Source organism: Prionailurus bengalensis, chromosome A3 (genome assembly GCF_016509475.1).
Source record: "Prionailurus bengalensis isolate Pbe53 chromosome A3, Fcat_Pben_1.1_paternal_pri, whole genome shotgun sequence".
In the NCBI taxonomy this organism is placed as follows: Eukaryota; Metazoa; Chordata; class Mammalia; order Carnivora; family Felidae; genus Prionailurus; species Prionailurus bengalensis.
In genome coordinates this window covers 34,564,525-34,586,019 of record NC_057354.1, presented here as the reverse complement: position 1 = coordinate 34,586,019, position 21,495 = coordinate 34,564,525, and the positions used below count along the sequence as shown (strand labels likewise).

At 38.1% G+C, this 21,495-nt stretch overlaps 1 protein-coding gene across 3 annotated transcripts in view; it reads right to left on the bottom strand.

The window, feature by feature from the left end:
• The window catches only part of PLCB1 (phospholipase C beta 1), a 702,259-nt gene that overhangs the window by 215,257 nt on the left and 465,507 nt on the right, over nt 1-21,495 (bottom strand). For all 3 annotated transcript variants that reach the window (XM_043602867.1, XM_043602869.1, XM_043602868.1), the window contains exons 5-7: nt 7,008-7,087; nt 5,142-5,195; nt 3,950-4,025 (exon numbers count right to left, since the gene is read on the bottom strand). In XM_043602867.1, the coding sequence (XP_043458802.1) occupies nt 3,950-4,025; nt 5,142-5,195; nt 7,008-7,087 (210 nt within the window). The remainder of the gene's footprint in view (nt 1-3,949; nt 4,026-5,141; nt 5,196-7,007; nt 7,088-21,495) is intronic.

Genomic DNA, 21,495 nt, shown 5'->3' with positions numbered 1-21,495 from the left:
CAGATACAAACACTAGGGACATGGCAGGTTACAAAACTTGTCTAAGGTCCCAAGTGTGTGTGTGTGTGTGTGTGTGTGTGTGTGTGTGTGTGTAGGTGCTATGGCTTTGAACCCAGGCCACTTGATTCCATAGGTCACACTGTAATCCAGCAAACTAAATGTTCACATCAATTTATTCTTAATATTTTTGTTCTAAAGTTATAAGGCAAAAGTTGAGTTGGCCATACAGTACATGAAATAATCACAAGTAAATTACTCATAATAAACCAAATTCTTAGTGTAATTTTAAGACGGAATTTTGAGACAGGGTCACAGCTACATAAATGATTATATTTTTTATTTATAGGCTGGGTATAAGTCATAGGAGAAAGACAACATATTACAGTCATCCTGGGAGAAGTATTTTTACATTTTATTTATTGTATTCTCCAGTAATATTTACAGTATTCTTTAAATCCAAAATAGTTACTGTTTGCCTTAGCATTATATGTAAGTTCATAACTATAGTCAACTTTATTATTTAAAACTAATACAGTTGATCCTTAAACAATGCAGGAGCTTGGGGTCCCGACCCTCCATCACATGGTCAAAAATCCATGTATAAATTTGACTCCGTCGCAAATTTTACTAACAGCCTACTGTTTACTGGGAACCTTCCTGATAACATTAGCAGTCGATCAACACAGATTTTGTGTATTATATATATTTTATCCTGTATTCTTACAATAACATAGCCTAGAGAAAGGAAAATATTACAAAGAAAATCACAAGGAAGAGAAAATACATTTATAGTACTGTACTGTATTTACTGAAAAAAAAATCCACATGTAAGTGGACCAGTGTGACTTAAATCTGTATTGTTCAGGGATCAACTACCCATTGATTTATTCCTATCTTGTTCATTACAGTGTCAGTGCTAGGGGCACCTGGGTGGGTCAGTTGGTTAAGCGTCCGACTTCGGCTCAGGTCATGATGTCATGGGGTTCGTGAGCTCGAGCCCTGCGTGGGGCTCTGTGCTGACAGCTCAGAGCCTGGAGCCTGCTTCGGATTCTGTGTCTCCCTCACTCTCTACCCCTTCCCCACTTGCACTCTGTCTCACTCTCTCTCAAAAATAAACATTAAAAAATTTTTTTTAAAAAGTGACAGTGCTATGCAGTGACTATAATACAAATCCAAATGTCACTGAACTATTTTCAAGTTAATAAGTCTTAAGTCAAAGGGAATTTGGTTCAAGAAAACCACTTTGAGTTCTCAAAAAGTTTATGGGTAAAGTGGTAATTTTCTGAATATGGAAAGGTGTTCAAAGGTCTCCCTGGAAAATATGTTTGGGTTATTAATAGAAAGACAGTAATTGCTTTGTCTCTCTTTTTAGATACAGTGCTACTTTTTAACAATTAAGGTAACTTTGGCAAGCAACTGTAGTCTCTAAAGGAGTACCCTCTAAAGGAATGTGTTATTCCAGTGGATCCAGTTGGCCAGGATACAACTTCAAGTGCATTAATTATTCCTAACAATGTGCACAAAGATAATGTTTAAAAAATCTCAACAGGATATCCACTGTGGTTCTGGTAAAGTACCTATTTACAGAACACAATTAAATCTAGTCTGAACGACCACTGGCTATGAAATGAGGCTCCCAGATATGCGGCCCTATCTACCATTTATGTAGCCTTTTCTTCTGTGGGGTGTTTGAAACACCTCTTGTCAGTATATCCAGAATCGTTATGATAATTAGTGTATTTTTTTTCTAGAATCACTGTTCTGTAGATATGAAATTACAAGGCTTTAAAATATATCAGTTCATGGAAACATTTATTTCCCAGATCTTAACCTGTCTTTGGATTTTAGGTCTTTTTAAAGCTTTCTAATTCTACAAGTCCCCCAAGTAAAGTATACTTTACTATACTATGAATAATGATCTTTTAAGACTTCATTATAGAGGCTGATTGTTTTTTTTTAATCTCCAATTTGTTTTCAGGAAATTGTCATAACATCTAATTTACTAAATATAAATATTTTTTTCATTTTTAACAAAACTCTTATTTGAATCTCATTTTCTTTCTAAAATGTCTCCAGCTGATATTGGTCTGAAAGCATGATCCTATAGTAGACATAGTGGATTGTAAAAACTCAATTTATATTTATTGACTGAATTTTCAGTATCCAATTGTTTAGAAAATTGCAATTTACAGAGAATTGCTTGATGGATTTGATTTTCTATTCAGCTTCAATTTCTATTCTTTCTTTCCTTTAGCTAGACTTATAGTAAGTTAAAATTTTTGAGCATTATATTCACAAGATGTTATCCAGTAAAAGTAAAATCAGGAGTAATTGCAGAGGAAAAAAAATTTTCATGGTTTTCTAAATTCATCCTTCAAGGTTTTTTTTTGTTTTTTTGTTTTTTTGTTTTTTTGTTTTTGTGCTTAAATGCAGAAGTCTTTGTCATTGTTATTCAGACCAGTAAATTCGTTCCAGCCTCAGGGTTTTAGCACATATCCTTTCCTTTTTCTGGACTGATTCTCCCTTATTCACAATGGTAGCACTCCATTCCTTTTGCTCACAGCAACCCCCCCCCCCCCACCCATTTACATATATGTCAATTCACGTGTTTGAGTTGCACCCCCGGAAACTGTATGGTCCTTGGATCCTAGGACTATGTTTTGTTCACTAACACATTCTCAGGGCTTGAGGGCAGGTAGTATAAGAGCTCAAGAAATATTTGTTGAGCAATGATGGGACCTGAACTGGCACATCTTTCCTACCCCAAAGCATCTAGGAAAGAGCAACAATGAGCAAAGTCGATCATTTCGGTTTACATATTCAAGGGAAGGTTAGCATGTTTGGGGGAGCCTTTCCATGGCTCTGTCCAGGTTTGTAGCATCACCCACTTTTTCCACCTATAGCAGGAAACTCAGAATGGGGGAGCACTCTTCTTTTTCTTTCTGTTACCTATTGAAGTTCTTAATAAACTGCATTTTCCTAAAAAGTATTGACAATAAGAATGGGCTGTTACATTTAATAATAGCACTCAATACTTTTTCATAACTTAACAAGTTTAGGAATGGTTTCTCAACTTCATTCAGTGCAAACTGAACATTTCCAGAGTGTTTCAAGAAGCTAGAAGGTTCTTCCTATAGTTTAAGTGTTATCCTTGGGAAAGAGCTTACTTGTTGCTTAGATACTAGGATAAAAATAATTTGCAATAGAAAGGCGAGTTCTGCATATAGCCTGAGAAAAAGATTTTATATAATAGACTGCTCTCCCAGAAATAATGGTAACAAATCATTTTAGAGCCAGTTATATAGGACTGCACTGAAATGAAGGCAAATTATTTTAGGTGGGCAACATACATTGAGTGCCTTGAATGTGTTCGGTCTCTTCTCTCCTCTATCTTACCACCTTATGAGCAAAGAAGGCAGTCTCCAGATTCATTCTGCATCCCTCCACGCAAAAACTGTGTGATCACAGCCCAGCAGAGAATGTAAATATATTTATTTATAAACATGTACTCTCATGTTAACTTCTTATTAACCTACAAGTCTTAAAACTAGACATTTTAAATGGTTAGAATAAGATGGATCGATATTTTAAATATCTTCCTAATCACAATCCATACTGATTAGCTAACGTCTCAATGGACATCAACAAAGGATTTGTTAATATAAGAAGTTTAAATTCTTAACAATAATACTTTTTGGCCCATATCTTTTTATATTAGATGTTTCTAAAAAATTACTATTTACAAAGAACAAGGATCTTTGTAGATAAAATATTGGGTTTATGGGAATGAAAGAAAATATAATTACAGTGGCCCCATATATTGTAAATATTAATATTAAGTCCTAGGGACTTCTTAAAAAATGTTTGGGTAATATGAGGGCAAGCTATATTTCAGTATGATTATTACAGCTGTTTAATATTACTAATTCCAGAAAAGCAACATGCTCACCCTTGAAGATGGAAGACTACAAGCCTCTAAAGCAGTTTCAACTCGCTTCCGGTCTGCTGAGAACAAGCGGTATATGCTGTGAAATGAAGTCACAACACATGAGATATGGACCACACACTTACTGATGACACCCATTAGAAACATCCCATTGAATCAAACCTCCTCGTCATTCATCTTTAAAGAATTAAAATATTTGCATTGCTTCATGCATCTGCATATATGTTCTAAAAAAGATCTATGTATGTGCTTTTCAAAATCACAACATCTAATATAAAATCAACCTTTTGAGGCAAAGGTGATGACCCAATGAAAAACCATGGCACTAAGTAGCCTCTAATATTAAGTACTTAAATAAATCCTTGATAACTCTTTCTCTTTTGCTGCTACCTATTGCTCTAAAGGTGTAGGTTATTAATATTATTAGTAGATAATGAATTACTCTTAATAATAATAATAATAATAATTTAACATTGTTATGAATAAGAGCCTACCAGTAAGTCAAAGGTTAAAGACTAAGGACGTATTTCCTTTGGTCAGTAATTTGGTTTTAAAAAATAAAATTTATGTGCATCAGCTATACTTCAATAAAAGAGAGGTCAATTTATTAACAAAATAATATTTAAGTACTGCATTAAAACTAGATTTTATTCAATAATTTGAATTTATGGGTTCTATTGAAACATGACAAAATCTAGCATGCAGAGCCCACTGGTCCCACAAGGAATATGGTAGAGGTGAGCTGTCATTGTCTCCTCTAGATAAGTTTTACTCTAGTTCTTCCCACTCCTGGCCTGCATCTTCATGTAAGTTCCCTGCCTGGTTTCTTTTGACATTTGAGTTTGCAGCTCCTCCTTCAAGGCTAGCGTCATCTTGGTAGAAAGAGGCATTGAAGTTGCCCAATTTCTATTCCTAGAATAGATCTGAATCTCAGATGGCCTTTTGGGTTTAACAGTAAGGTTTCCCACCCTTTCTACCCACTTCCTGCTTTGTTGTTTCTTGAAAATGATGCCACAGGAAAATCCCTATGAGGAAACTAGCTGCATTGACATGAACATGGAGCATGAGGGAGAACAAGGTTACCATGCATTTTCAGGCTCCCATTGGGCCAGTGGATAAACGAAACAGAGCCATGGCATGGAGTCAAATCTTTGAGAAAAGCACATGAACACTGGGAAGGGCTCCCGAAGCTTACTTTTTGAGAGGAATGCGCCCTTCTGGAGTGACTTGCAGCTTAAGCTTCGTATAGCTGTTGGAGAAGCAGAAAAACAAGTGTTTAATCTTTAAAATGCTTTCTATTAAGGAATAAAATACATAGAAAAGGGCTGATACCTATGTACAGTTTATTGAATCTTACAAACTGTTTAGGTCTCTGCAATCAGTACCCAGATCAAGAACTAGAACATGATCACCTTAGCAACATCCCAGAAGCTCCTCTAGTGCCCCTTTCCAGAGCCCAGTCCCCACAATGGAACCATTATTGTGACTTTAAACAACATAGATTTCATTTTAGCCTGTTTTGCACTTTATATAGATGGAATAACATTCTTTTGTGTCTGGCTTCTCATATTTTTGAGATCCATCCTTATTTTTCGCTTATAGTTGTAGATCATTTACTCTCATTGTTGCAAAGTATTCCATTGTGTCAATACAACTACTGTATTTATCTCCTCAACTGCTTTTGGACATATGGATAGAGAGAGAGCAACAGAAATTTTGAATGCTGCTCATGGGTGTGTGGATTGGGATTACCACTTTAGGAAACTGCACATGCTATGACCCATCAATCCCATATCTAGATATATATGCAACAGAAATGGTTATAACATGTTCATCAAAAGGCATGTTCTAGAATGCCCATAGCAGCTATTCATAGGGATACACTTGTTTGAAAGGGATATCCGAAATAGATAATGATTAGCCAATTAGATGTTTTACTAGCTATAACATGCTATGTTTCAGATACAATGTCTTCTTTATCTGTGTCCTCTTCCACTAACTCTACCTGGCACATTAGATGTTCTAGAAAGTTCTCATAGATGAAGGGCGATAAACTCAAAGACAGTAAAAAGAGAGAAGAAAGGCAGCAGGTAGGGAGAGGCATTAGAAAGGTCATCAAGGTGATAAACTAGAGAGGAGATGATCACATGAAAAAGCATTTAAGTAATGACCTGTGCAGTATTAACAGTAAAAGCAATTCATAGAAAAGTAAGAAAGAAATGTAGGCTGGAGTCTTAGGTCTGGAATGGTGGGTATGTCTTACAGAAGAACAGGGAAAAGAGAAAGTTAATAAGTAAACAGAGGACCACCTAGTAATGTTTCTGCTTGTGGTTTTGATTTCAAGGCTTTCCAACCCCCTGGACATCCATAGCCTCCAAAGTGAACACAGCAAATTTTCCTTGCTGCTCATCTGGCAAAAATCATTATTTTCCTTGGTCAAATTATTTTTAGAAAGACTGTGTAATTCCAGGGTGATTGAGTAATCTTGTTTTGCTTGTCTTTCCTCCTCCTTTTCATTCTGTGCCTTCCTCTGCATCTTTTCTCTTTCTCCTTTCTTACTAACACTTTCTGGGATCTGCGGGCAGGAATCAGAACATCAGTTTATGACTTAAGTAGGCAGGGAAGTTATTATAGAATCTATCAGAGATCTAAGACTCTAGAGAAATGAGTACTGTATGTTGTTCTTTTCCTTGTTCAGATAAATAATTGATATGACACAGGCATATGTATGTAGAAGCAGAGGACCCTCTGAAATTAATAATTTTTGGTTCTGAGCACAGCTGCCAGGATTTGGACGTGTCTCCTTATTGTGTGTCAAAGGCATTGACATTCAGGAGAGCTCAGCCTAACACGGATGTGCAGCTTGGAGGAAAGAGCAATCTTTCTTGGAAGTTTACCAATTCTAAACACTGGAGGTATCAGTTCTCTAACAAATCCCAAAGGGAAGTTTATGTTTATCAATGTAAGAAGCCAGTGCAGCATAAACAAAAAACTCACAAAGGAGAAAGGAAACTGACTCAGAAGAAGCAACACCCTTAGCAATAAAATTAGGGCTACTTACGCTTTTTCCAGAAATGCGTCTCTGGACATGTTTTGGGCCAGCAGGTTTGTTGCCAAACTGAAAACCTCATTTGTCCATTCCTGAAAGATGTAAATCACACTTGCATTAGCTTGCATACTGTACAGCCTCTAGACACATGTTTTTAGCTAGGCTACCAGGAAGACAAATTAGTTCAATCTGTATGCCTTAGGGACTTTTTCCTTTTCTTTTTTCTTTTCTTTTCTTTTCTTTTCTTTTCTTTTCTTTTCTTTTCTTTCCTTTACTTGTCTTCTCTCTTTCTTTCTTTCTTTTTTATAAAAATGACATAATTAAATTTAAAGCCCTGAGTAACTGCTCCTTTTGAAGGAAATGTTCTTATCACATAAACAAAATTTTGTCTGCTTTTAAAAATCCTTACTGATAGAAAACTGGTATGTTGCCTTTCAGTAACCAAGTACTTTTTACTAGTTTCCTAGCATTGTAAAGAGAGAAAGAGTTACCGAAGAGTTCAAGATAGAGTCAAATATATTTTCAACGCACCTGCAAATGTAATCTTCCTACTTTGCTACTCAAGCCAAAGCAGCTATACCAGGGAACTTTAAAATGTTAGTTATAGTTCTACAAGTTCTTAAAATCAGTTGCAGTCACAAAGTCATACTGTATACCGTACTCTGTCTCCCCAGCAATTCTAGCAGCCTCTCACTACTCCCCTAATCCAATCCCTACCTCACACTGCTCACCAGTGTTCTCACTTGGCTTCCAAGAAAACAGAAAAGAGTAAATCTACAAAAAAAGTTGAAGTTCCATTCTGGGTGATAATTTTTAACACAGAATTAACATTGTGCCTCCACTCTACCCCCCCCCCCCCAATTCTTTTTTTTTTTTTTTTTTTTTTTTTAATATTTTTTTCAACGTTTATTTATTTTTGGGACAGAGAGAGACAGAGCATGAACGGGGGAGGGGCAGAGAGAGAGGGAGACACAGAATCGGAAACAGGCTCCAGGCTCCGAGCCATCCGCCCAGAGCCTGACGCGGGGCTCGAACTCCCGGACCGCGAGATCGTGACCTGGCTGAAGTCGGACGCTTAACCGACTGCGCCACCCAGGCGCCCCCCCCCCCCCAATTCTTTAAGAGAAAAGGACATGAGAGCTAAGAAACCATGTTTTTTTAGTTCAACAGCTTTTCCATCTAGTTTATTTCTACTTTGTTTTGTTGGTCTTCTGTATTTTGCCTTCTGACTTAAGGTATTGATAATATACCATCATGTAATACAGTAACATTTTAGATAGGACTTGGGGTATAGAGTGGTGAAGAAGGAAGAAGGAAGAAGGAAGAAGGAATTCTAAGTAAAGAAAACTGTCTGGGAGAAGAATCAGAGGTAAGACTTAGAGAGAATGGTGAGTAGTCTCATAGGAATTGCAAAAAATAAGGGTAGTTGCAGTGAAAAAAAAGGAAAGTTGGGGCAGAGTATGGAGAGCATTTAATGTCTGTGGAGGTATCCAGAGAGAATCTAGCAAGAAATCCCATAGCACTGAAGGCCTTTTGTAGGGTGAGAGAGGAGGAGAGCCGAGGCTGGATTGTGCGTTAGGGGGATCATCTCTTTCTTGGCCATGTGGAGAATGGAGTTGAGGCTGAGAAACCAAAAAGAAGGAACTCAGCTAGGAAGCTATCCCAGTTTAGGAGGTAATTTTGGAGGCCTCGAACTCTATACACTATTGGTGGAAGACTTGGAAGATGTGACCCAGAGTAACTGTGAGGGAAGGAAAATAGCTGACCACGAAACTTCATGTATAAGCAAATAAGCACTGGAATAACTCTTTAATAGCTTTAAAATAAATTTCCTCAAATTTGATCATTTTAAACTAAGAGTAATTACCTACTGGCCCTGGTTTTTACAATATGCTTCTTGTATAATATTTTCTGAGCTAAAGGTCAGACTTTAGACATTTCTACCTCCATGGCAACTTTACGCATCAGTGAAAGTATCTGTAATTGAGGTCAATGTACCATATCATATGTTTACTAGGGGGCCAATTCCATACCAGAAATAGGTACAGTGAAGGCATTATGAAGAGTTGGGGAAACTTAACTGGGTCTGACCTTCTAGGTTGAAAGATAAGATCTCTATTATAGCCAGCCCAATAGAAATATAACATCAGCTATGTATGTAATTTAAATTTTTCTATTTGCCACATTAATAAATTTAGAAACAGGTGAAGCTAATTTTAAATAAATATTTTAATGTTTATTTATTTTTGAGAGAGAGAGACAGAGTGGGAACAGGGAGCAGACAGAGAGGGAGACACAAAATCCGAAGCAGGCTCCAGGCTCTGAGCTGTCAGCACAAAGCTCAGTGTGGGGCTTGAACCCATGACTGTGAGATCATGATCTGAGCCAAAGTTGAAAGCTTAACTGACTGAGCCACCCAGGCACCTCAAGCTAATTTTAGTAGTATATTTTATTTTAACTAATATTTCAAAAATATTAATCATGTAATCAACATAAAATGTAGCTATTTTATATTCTTTTTTTAAAAAAGTGTTTATTTCTTTATTTTGAGAGAGACAGAGAAAGTGTGAGCAATGGAGGGGCAGAGAGAGAGGGAGAAGGAGAATCCCAAGCAGGCTCCAAGCTCAGTGTGGACCCTGACATGGGGTTTGATCTTATGACATTGAGATCATGACCTGAGCTGAAATCAAGAGTCAGATGCTTAACTGACTGAGCTTCCCAGGTGCCCCTTGTACTCTTTTTGTGTACTTAGTCTTTGAAGTGAGGTATTGGTTTTACACTGATAGCCCATCTCAATTTACATTGGCAACCTTCCAAGTATTCACTAGCCACAGGTAGTGGGTGGCTGTGGCTGTGGCTGTAGCCTTTGGTCAGTGCCCATCTTCTAGATGCTTAGCTTTTTATAATGGGTCTTTTATAAAGTCAGCCAAAGGATAGCATCATCACCACCCTCACTACACAGCCACGGTTAGCTAATTCAGAAAGTAAAGCACAATTTCTTTTCATCACATTGTTAGAACGTGAACATCTAAATTTCTACGTGTGGAATTCCTAGAATTCATTGGCTTCCTGCAGCTCTTTGAGATATTCAAAAAATCTGACGCAGGCTAAACCAAAGATTCAGGGACTAAAGCAGTGATCAAGGGAACTTTAGAAATAACCCAACTCTTGCCTGGGTACTGGTTTCTGTCTCTATCATCCTGAGCTAAAACAGCACGTATCTTACTTTGGATTCCCCGGAAGCAGACCCTGAGCCAAGGACTGACGAGGAATGGGTTTATTATAAAGCGTTCCATGGCAAATTTATAGTGGACTGAGCAGGACTGAAAAGGTAAGAAAGTAGAAGGGTGTGACACCAAACAAACTCAGGCACATGGGAACTTTGGCCTTCTCCATCCTGATGTAGACCACACATCAAAGTTGAGTTTTGATGAAGAGCATAGAGCTGGAATGTGGCAGTCCCTGTGCCTGTTACTCTTGGTTAAGGGCTGCTGGAGGTGATGGAAATCCCCAGGTACTTCTGCTTTTCTTGATAGTACACAAAGGGGATTCCAGCATTCAGAAGGAACAGCCAACAGAGGCAAGGGTGCTGGCTGCTGGAAGTGAAAGCCATCAAGGTATTGTGTGTGAAGATGGAAAAGGATTGGAAAGGATATGGGCAGAGCACTGCTAGAGTCGGCTATGGCAGGATAACATATTTCAGAACTTTTGGGTACCAGAAGTAGCTACATTGTGTAGAGGATGTGCAACCAATGCCTTGAGGGAATTGATTCCCATATGTTCAGTGCTTCTGAAACTTGCATGTACATAGAAATCTCTGAGGGTCTTGCTGAAATGCAGATGCTAATTCAGGAAGTCTGGGTAGGAGACAGAGAATGCACATCCCAAGTGAAGTCTATACTGATCCATGCTATGGGTAGCAAGGTTCTAGAGTAGACTTGCAGCACTGAGGGAAAGTTTGGTAGAAATGAAGGACTTTAAGCTCCACACCAGATCTTCAGACTCAGAATCCACATATTTTTCGAGAAACCCTTGTATTTTTTAGGCATACTGATGTTTGTTTGAGCACACTGCTAGGCCAGGAAGAGTATTTTGAGTAGTAATGTGTGCCAGGACCTGGTTTAGGAAACATTATTCTAATCTTTGTCTACTTGCTCCCCAAGCAAATAAAGAAATTATTTTGGTTATTTGTTTTAGAATAACCAAAGAGATCTCACAGCTGTGCTAAGAACAGCCTGCCTAAAAAGACATGGCCAAAGTCGCTGAAAGCAGCCTTGGCTCTTCCTGAGATATGGCATATGCTTTGCTGCAGGATAGACTGATCCCACCCTGGCAGTGTTCTCATAAATTCAACACTGGGCCCTGGTGAGTTTGGCACTGGAAGGACAGCTTCTAATTTTAATCTGGAGGGTTTGTTTTTCCACTTTCATAGACAAGGTTCTGATGATTGCCACTAAGCTTGGCCCAGCTTCTGCTGTTTCAACCCTGAAGCTTCTTAAATGATGTTTTCTGTCCTATGATCAATCTTTTCCCATGAAGGGGACAACAGAGACCTGAACTAGATAGAGATCTGAACTAGTTGATCTGAAGGTCAACTTCCATGGAATTTCATCTGGAGTTTAAATGCACCTGTTTGTGTCTTAACATATGCAAGACTGTTTCTGAAATTCCCTCACTATCCCCCCCTCCACACCCCACCCCTGCCAGAGGTTCTGGTGCACTTACTGTAAGCGCCAGTCTTGACACCATTATGGATACAAAGTTTCTCTACCGGGTCACAAAGTTAAGGCACTTGCATTTCTAAAGGCATTTCAGTTCTGCCATTCTTGGCACAGGATTTAGGTGTTTGCTTAATGCTGCCAACAATTGTTTCACAATTGTCCATTACTCTTAAAAGTACTGTTTGAGTGTTTACTATGCACTGACCTAGGTCCCTTGCAATAATACTGTCATTAGTTCTCACAACAATTCTCTAGGAGGTAGGTACTGTTACTAGCCTCATTTTACAGAGGAGGATTCAAAGTTACAAAGCACTTGTGAATTACATTCTCAGGGCTAATAAAAGTCACAGTTTGGGATTAGATCACTAGTTTCTTGGGCTCCAAACCCTGTACTCTCAGATATTGTGCTCTCTGTCATTTTGTTCTAGAAAATTTTAAGGTGGCTGATACAGTTAAACAAGATGAAAAAGACAAGTAAATCCACTTAAATGTATTCCATATAAAACAGTGACTCAGCATTTACCAGGGGCTAGTCTAGGCATTTGGCAAATAATTAGCTCACTGAATCCTCACAAGCACTGTAGGAGATAAATTCTGTTACTACCACCCCATTTGTATAAATGAGAAAGCTAAGGTGATCAATAATTGGCATAAGGTCACACAGCTCATTATAGGCACCCCAGAGATTTGAACCCAGGACATTTGGCCCTGGAATCTGTATACCTTACTGCTGTACTATGATGATGAAGCAACCTATGGAGTTTATGAACTAAACGCCTTATCGACATGCTATAATGATGAAATTAGAGGAGAAATGATAAGATGGAGACTGGGGTGAGCCCAGTCACAGAGTACAGGTCTAAAGTCTTGGAATTTTGATAGAAGTGGGTCACAAATTCTACTCACACTTGCTTTAACCAATGTAAAGAGAGATCCAATCACAAATGCTCGACCCTTGCCCTAGATGCAAATGCCATTCATGAAGCAGTTCAACCATAATGACTAGTTCTGAGAACAGAGAGAAATTTCTCCCTTTGGCATTCACACTCTTAACTTCTTGGCCTAACTTTTGCTGCAAGGGATATACAGGCAAAGACAGAGGGTTCTGGAAGAAATAGAATTCTTGCAGATGTTTCTCCTCCCAAGGTTTGGAGTTATGTTATCTTTAAAACTTTAATGCATTTGTTCTAATCTTTTTTTTCAGTATTATGTATTTTTCTTACACATAAAAATACAGAGAATAGTTTAAGTAACACAGATCAAAATGTAACAAATGTTAACACTGTGCCATATTTACTTCAGTACTTTTTGAAAAATATATCCTTAAGATTTTGCAGTACAGATTAATTCCACGCTGTGCTTCTCTCTAGTTTCATTCTTCTCCCTTTCTCCAGGACCAGATTCTATATTGATATCTGGATGTCAATACCACATCTATTTTCATGGGGGATAAATTAGGATTCAGCAAACTGAGGACTGAGGGCTAAAGCCAGCCTGTCACCTGTTTTTGTAAATAAAGTTTTATTGGAATACAGCCATGCTTGTGCATTTACTTATTGTCAATGGCTGTTTTCAGGCTACAATAGCAGAATTCAGTAGTTGTAAGAGAGTTTGAAAAGGACAAATTATTTACTATCTGGCCCTATACAGAAAAAAGTTTGCTGGTCCCTGGTATGGACCCTTGTATATTTAAAATATTACATAAATCATATCATACTTTATGCATCTTTGGCCAGGGACTATTTGCAACCAATATTATATCTTTAAATGTATCCTTGCTTCTGCATGTGTGTCTAGTTACTAATTTTACCTACGATACTATTCCACTATAGGAATGTATAATTTATTAATCCGTTTTTTTATTGATGAACATTTATAGTTTTTTCCTTCAGAAAGTCTTGTTTGTACAAACCTATTTCTTATTGCTTTAAGCCACATCTGGGAGATTCTCTATCAATATAGAATATTGAATATATTCAATATTATGAATTCCTAGAATCCATGGATCTTCATCAGTACCAGATGCTGATACTTGTTCACCAAAATGATAAGGACACAATGTTCCCATTGGCAGTGTAGGGGAGCTTGCATTTTACCAAATGCTCAAAAACACCTGCTATTATTAGGCTTTCAGAAAATGTTCACAAATCTGATAGATGCAATGTGGGATCTTGCATGGTCTTAATAAACACCCCTGATTTACCAGGATAGTGGAGAATCATTTTATATGTGTTGGGGCTGTTCTACTTTTTCGTTTCTGCAAATTTCCTGTTAACATTCTTGTTTTTAAAGTTTATTTATTTATTTTGAGAGAGAGAATCCCAAGGAAGCTCAGCGCTGTAGTGCAAAGCCTGATGTGGGGCTCAATCTCATGAACCATGAGATCCTGACCTGAGCTGAAATCAAAAGTTGGATACAACTGGCTGAGCCACCCAAGTGCCCCCCTGTTAACATTCTTAACCCATCTTTCTTTTAGAGTATTTGTGCTCATTGTCTTTAAAAAGGGGAGAGATTTGTTTGTGGTTTGAGCTCAAGCACAGGCCGGTGGTCACTATCAGTCCTATTGAGAGAAACAAAGTGCCACACAGTGACTGCGTGTTGTAAATGGCACTCAGGGCATCATGGCATGCAAGGCATCCACCCAGGCCATGGCTGTGACCTGATACCAAGCAGCTGGAGTCACACAGAAAAGACAGACTGTAGCCTCCGCCCTCTGAAACATGTCTTCATGCAGTGAGTTCTTTGGGAAAGAAAAATATTCTAAAAGGAATACTGAATACACATAAAAGTTATGAGTCAATGATTACCCTAATAAAGTAAAAGGACTGACAAATGATAATCTAAAAGCAAGTACTTCCAAAGGGCCTCATTCGGATGCCTCAATCTCTCCATCTATTGTATTTAATCAAGTTTTAAAAGGTTTCTGGAATAAATAATACTTTACATAAGATATATTTTATTTGTGAGATATATGAAGGTCCTAACAATTTTAAATAGCTGTCCACCTAGTTTTCATTTTTTGGCAACCCCCCCCTACTGCCATCACTGATAACAGTATCATTCCCATTATCTCTGTTCAGAGGCTGGTAACGGTTTGGGATTTAAGTAAGAAGGGACATTGTGCAGCTCATTCAGAGTTGCATTGCCTGGCTGAGCACATTTCTCTCACTTACTGGCATGCATCAGAATTCATATCACTGAGCATTTGTCTTAATGGTACAGTAAAGAATCTTTTCACGGCAAAAGATGGTCTATGGGTTACAAAGGCTTTCATTAAAAGCAAAAAGGGGGGCGCCTGGGTGGCTCAGTTGGTTAAGCGTCTGACTTCAGCTCAGGTCACAATCTCGTGGTCCATGATTTCGAGCCCCACGTCGGGCTCTGGGCTGATGGCTCAGAGCCTGGAGCCTGCTTCCGATTCTGTGTCTCCCTCTCTCTCTGCCCCTCCCCCGTTCATGCTCTGTCTCTCTCTCTGCCTCAAAAATAAATAAACGTTAAAAAAAATTAAAAAAAATAAAAGCAAAAAGGACTATTGGAGAAGTCACTGCATTAAATGATAGTATATCGAACATTTAGAATTTTGGTAAAATTTCTGGTACAGTTTCTCTTTTTTTAGGTGGCAGTGACAGTCTTACATCTTATAGTCAAAGTGTTCATCTCCTCCTCAGTGAGAAATGGTTGTCAAATAAAATATAGCTATCAAAAGAAGACAAAAGACAGGGAGCATATTAGGATCCAGTATTATCACTATTGGGACACTAGAAAATTATATTACTCAAATGATGTAATATCAAGGAAAGATGCATAATTACTTTCAAAAGACTATGTGATTCAAACAACTTCATGCTGCAATTGACAAAAGCACAAGTTAAGCTAGCCTAGGAAATAAGAGAATTTATCAAGGACACTGGGGATTACCTGCAATTGAAGGAAAAATTGTGCAAACTGCAGCAAAAAAAAAGATACATATAATATAAGACATCAGGAACCTGGGGCCTAAAAGCCAAGGAGATCGTCTTTATTGCTTTTCCATTGCTCTCTACTCCTGGTGGCATTATTTTTTCTACTGATATTATTTTTGTTCCCATGGGCACCAACTGCATCAAAAGTTGTGGCACATGGTACCTCCCACCACCAGAGATAGTCTGACGACCTCACTGTCAGTATGAAAAATCCTGACAAATGTCTCTGATTGGTCTACCTCTAGAACAGTCTAGTCAGGTAAGAACCTAGTAGTATCCATGAGGCCAAATCGTTGGAACTGGGGGAGAAGCGGTGAGCAGAGAATGAAAGAGAATAAGAACAATACATATATCCATTCATCGGAGTACTGTGGAAAAGCAGGTGGAAGAAAAGGATATGTGTCGTTTATACCTTGGATCTCATAGTTCTGCATCCCATTCTTTTTTTTTAATGTTTATTTATTTTTGCGAGAGACAGAGACAGAATGCCGGTGGGTTAGGGGCAGAGAGAGAGGGAGACACAGAATCCGAAGCAGGCTCCAGGCTCTGAGCTGTCAGCACAGAGCCTGAAGCAGGGCTCGAACCTACAAGCTGCAAGATCATGACCTGAGCCGAAGTCAGACGCTCAACAGACTGAGCCATCCAGGTGCCCCTGTGTCCCATTCTTTTTATAAAATAGGCAATAAATCCACACTTTTGACTTGGGTTGACTTCATGAATGAATGAAATGTGTCAAGGAAAGAGAATGACATCCATGCTTTATAATTAATGCCTTTTAAAATTAATTTTTATGTCTTTTTCTTTGTTATGAGTATTCAATCATTATTCCTGGCTACAGCATTTGGGTAATTACTTCATATATTTCTTAATGTAACTTGAACGATGCTACAATAGGTTGTAAGAACTCAGAGTACTGTGTGCAACATTGAGCTCAGGAGGCTCCCCAGTTAGTAGAGAAGCTTTAGTGTTAGGGCTTAGGGCATCTACATCGGCTTCATAGACATGCTTTAGTTTTGCTTTACGCTTTGGGCTCTATTCCGAAGAATTGTTTCCCAAGTATCTTTCTCCAGATAAGTGAAACACTGCTGTAGTACATGGGTACCCTGATGACCTAAGGAAGAGTTCACAGGATTGAAAGTGCAATGCTCAAGATGTAAATATGCAAGTATGTGCATTTTGAGAGGTAACAGGCATAGTATGTCCCTAGTCTTCTTCCAACACCTGTTTGACATTCCCCCGCCCAATGGTAAAAGCTTAATGTGGTGAAATCAAGTTAAAATTAATGTTAAGAGAGTTCTAAGGGAAAAAGAATAAAGCCTCTCAAAAGAACAGCATCTGTGGCACAGTGTGAAAGAAAGGAGAAAGATACTTGGTTTGGCGACGTTCTCCCAATGATAGGTTTTTCAGCTATACCATTGTGAATCTCAGGTGTATGTTGAGCCTCAGCTAAGGGACATTCTCCTCCCCCTCGAGCTAGTTTACTGAGTCATTGCTCTTTTGTACAATAAAGAAAATGTTGACTGAGTGCCCTGATATGAAACCCTTAAAGCTTCCTTTCCATGGCTTTCATGTCTACCCACCACATTCTGGAAATGGTTCTTTCCAAAAGCCTCATGGGACTATGACGAAAACACTTGCTATTATTTCTTGTAAGCCTAGCAGTATTGACGCTAATCGTTACTTTGGTGTGAACCCGCTGGAGTGCTGTGTACTACAGAGAGCAAGTGTGTGTAAGCAGGGTCTGTAATTATACTTGATACCATTGTTTATTTGTTAAAAAATAATTCCATTTGAGGAGATCAAGTGAAAAAAATTTTAAAGAAAAAGACAATCCAGCTGATTTTTTTGGTAAGATGTATATCAAGTGGAATAAAAAGAACAATCATAATTTCTTGGGAGTAAAGTAGTGTTGCTTTCTCCATTAAGTGAAATCTCACAAAATTAAAACTGCATTCCTTGAAATTTGATTAGTAAGCTACACACAGGTACTTCCTCGTTAAGTTATAACAACCTATGGAATTTTGCTAAAATATAATTTTCTCATTTGGAAATCAATTTGTTTCAAATACTGTAATTATACCTCCCCATCTTTAATTTTTTTGTTTTTCTTGAGAGAGACAGAGACAGAGTGTGAGCTGGGGAGGGGCAGAGAGAGAGGGAGACACAGAACCCAAAGCAGGCTCCAGGCTCTGAGCTGTCAGCACAGAGTCCGAGGTGGGGCTCGAACCCATGAACCGTGAGATGATGACCTGAGCTGAAGGTGGCTGCTTAACTGACTGAGCCACCCAGGAGCCCCTATATCTCACCCATCTTTATTTCAAATCTTTTATAAGCTGGATTTTTTCCCCTTTAAATGCAGGGGTATTTGGCTCTTGGTAAGGACTCTATCTGTCAGCCCTTCCTATACTGGGAAAACTACTCTTTGCCTGTGGTTCCAGTTGCCTGATCTTTGGTCATTTTCTTACTGCTTTGGAAGAATGAATCTTGAATACAACTTGTGTTTGTCTACTAATTTAACATTAAAATACTGTTATTAGTTTATGTAATCATTCTTACTGACTCTCTTATTATTGATGCTTCTGCTAGTTTATTTAAATATAAATTTTATTGGATTTCAGACCCCACTCTGCTACTCTCTAGCTGTGGGACCCACTGCTCAGTACCACCTGATATCTATTTTCTCCTTCTCTCCTCACTGAAACCTGACATTATTTAGGCCAGCAATATATAATAACTGAAAAATCTGTAACTCCAGCGGCAAGGGTGGCAATGTGACACAGGAAACCACATGTTAGCAGAAGTCTGGGAAAATGTGGTTTCTGCTGTAGAGGCTCGTTTCTTTTTGCTGTTGGGAACACACATGCAATGGCTGGAGCCACAGAGGCGTCTTGTCTATGAGGAAATGGCCATGGGAATCACAGGGTCCAGAAAACCTACCTTTAGTCTTCTTGCTGCATGAGCGGAAAAAAATTAAAAAAAACAAAAAAACCCAAACCAAACAAGACGGTAATAAATGAAAAATCCTTAATTTATCTAAGCTACCATTTGGTTTGCTTTTCTATTATTCAAGGTCAAATGTAACCCCTGCCTGATAGAATCATCTTGGACAAGTTTTTTTTTTGTTTTGTTTTGTTTTTGTTTTTTTTTTTTTTACCTGTCTAATATCCATTTGCCTTATAAAAAGGAGGAAATCATAGGTCTTATTTCATAGGCTCTTGTGACAATTAAGGGACATAATGTATATTAAATGTTTAGACCAGTGACAGCCCCAACACATGCCTAGTAAATGGTACTAATCTAAAAATTTATTATTTATTTGGGCACCTGGGTGGCTCAGTTGGTTAAACGTCCGACTTTGGCTCAGGTTATGATCTCATGGTTCGTAAGTTCGAGCCCTGCCTCGGGCTTTGTGCTGACAGCTCAGAGCCTGAGCCTGCTTCAGTATATGTGCTGCCGAAGCGAGCACAGCCTGAGCCTGCTTCAGACTCTGCACCTCCCTCTCTCTGTTTGCCTCTCCCCTGCTCATGCTCTGTCTCTCTCTCTCTCAAAAATAAACATTAAAAAAATAAAAAAATTATTTATCAAATAAGCACATACATTGGTTTTAAAAATAAAAGTGTCCAGAGGGGCTATAACAAAAAGCAATGATTGCTTGTGATACTCTTACCCTAGTTTTGCTTCTTGACAGCTATTTTCATTTCTATTCTTAAATTTCTGGGAGTTAATTCCATATTTCCAAGTGATATATTTGTCCTGCTTTCTCTTGATTGACTGATTTTAGAATTTAACTATCAATATCCAACTCTGATCTGTTGTGCTGTCTCTCTTCTTCCTTCCTCCTGATAGAATTCTGTTACCACTATCCTTTCTCCTGGTCACCTCTACAACCTTAGCAACATGATTAAACCATTTCTTAATCCACCACTTAAAGACAGCATCACGTGGCTTCTAAGAAGAGAACATTTACCTGCTAATACTTTTACCTTCAACTTCTGTTAGCTTAAATTTGCTTGTAAAATGATCAAAGTTGAAATGTTTTTATCTTGCTTACTGTTCATAATTGACTTCAGTTATTTGCATATAAATTGATTCTAAAAGTCTAAAACCGATAAAATAAAAATTTACATGATTACAAAAATGCAAATATAATTTTCTGCAGGGTCACGTATTAGACTCTGATTATCTTTCTTGTTCTATTCCCATCACCATGAACTACATGGCTTTCAAAAGACAAGTCTCTTTAGCAAATGGTGCTGGGAAAATGAGACGGCAACATGCAGAAGAACGAAACTGCACCACTTTCTTACACCATACACAAAAATAAATTCAAAATGGATCAAAGGACTAAATGTGAGACAAGAAATCATCAAAATGCTAGAGGAGAACACAGGCAGAAACCTCTTTGACCTCGGCCACAGCAACTTCTTACTAGACACATCGCCAGAGGCAAGTGAAACAAAAGCAAAATGAACTACTCGGATCTCATCAAGATAAAAAGCTTCTGCACAGCGAAGGAAACAATCAATAAAACTAAAAGGTAGCCTATGGAATGAGAGAAAATATTTTCAAACAACATATGGGATAAAGGGTTAGTATCCAAAATCTAAAAAGAACTTATCAAACTCAGCACCCAAAAAACAAATAATCCAGTTAAGAAATGGGCAGAAGACAGAGACACTTTTCCAAAGATGACATCCAGATGGCAAACAGACACATGAAAAGACACTCAACATCAGTCATCATCAGGGAAATACAGATCAAAAGGGAACAATCTCATTACCAACATAGCATACATCCTTTTTGGACTGCTCCTTCAGTTGTTGAAAATTCTGCATGCTTTTAGCAGCGCTTATATTTGTACAGTACTTTTCTTATACATTTATCTCTCCTTTTACCTTAATTTTCTTTGGGGGAGAAGAAACTTAAGCTGTTTTCATTTATCTAATATTTTCCAGCTTCCTACTCATATTGCCTAAACCTAGTCCATTCCTATGTGTGCTATTTAATCTTCAAGACAGTATCTGTTCTTAGCTCTTATGTATTTTTTTGCACTATGTCTTTCATATTTTCCTCTCTTCTGTTTTCTCCTTCTCTCTTGCACTCTTCAGATTGATTGCACCTGTATCTCTTATCTTTTCTCTCTCTTCCTGTGTGTGTGTTTTAGTAATCTCTACACATAACATGGGGTTCGAACTCACGACCTCGAGGTCCAGAGTTCCATGCTCTTCCCACTAAGCCATCCAGAAGCCCCTTTTCTTTTCTCTCTGAAGGCTGTTGTTTTGTCTTTCATGTTTCCTTGTCTGTTTTCTGCCTTCACTGTGGTTTTTGCTTGGGTCCACACTCTGGGAGATTTCCTTCATTTCTTCTCACTACAGTTGTGTAGAACTTTGACTTTATTCCATTATCTTATCTTTAGATTTCCAAAAAAAAAAAAAAGATTTTATTTTTGTTTCCTATTTTTCAGAACATCTTGTTATCTTATGAATATAATATATTCAAAATTCTCTCTGAAGATGGTATCTATTTTAATTTTTTAGTTTAATTATTTGTTTCTTGAATTACCCCTGTATCTTCTGTCATCATTTCTTATTTTGTTCTTCTTGGCCTCCTTCATCATTCAATGATGTAGGCTTTCTCAGTAGCGTGTGGACATTTTGTTGCTACTTCACATTATAGGGGGACAACAGAGGGGATAACTGGGAGCTCTAAGTATGTGAGATTTTCCAACTTGTAGACTTCTCCTTCAGGTGAGCACGTGGGTGCCAGCCACTATGGTGTGGTATCCACAAGAGTTTTACTCTGGATGCTTGACTCCAAAGC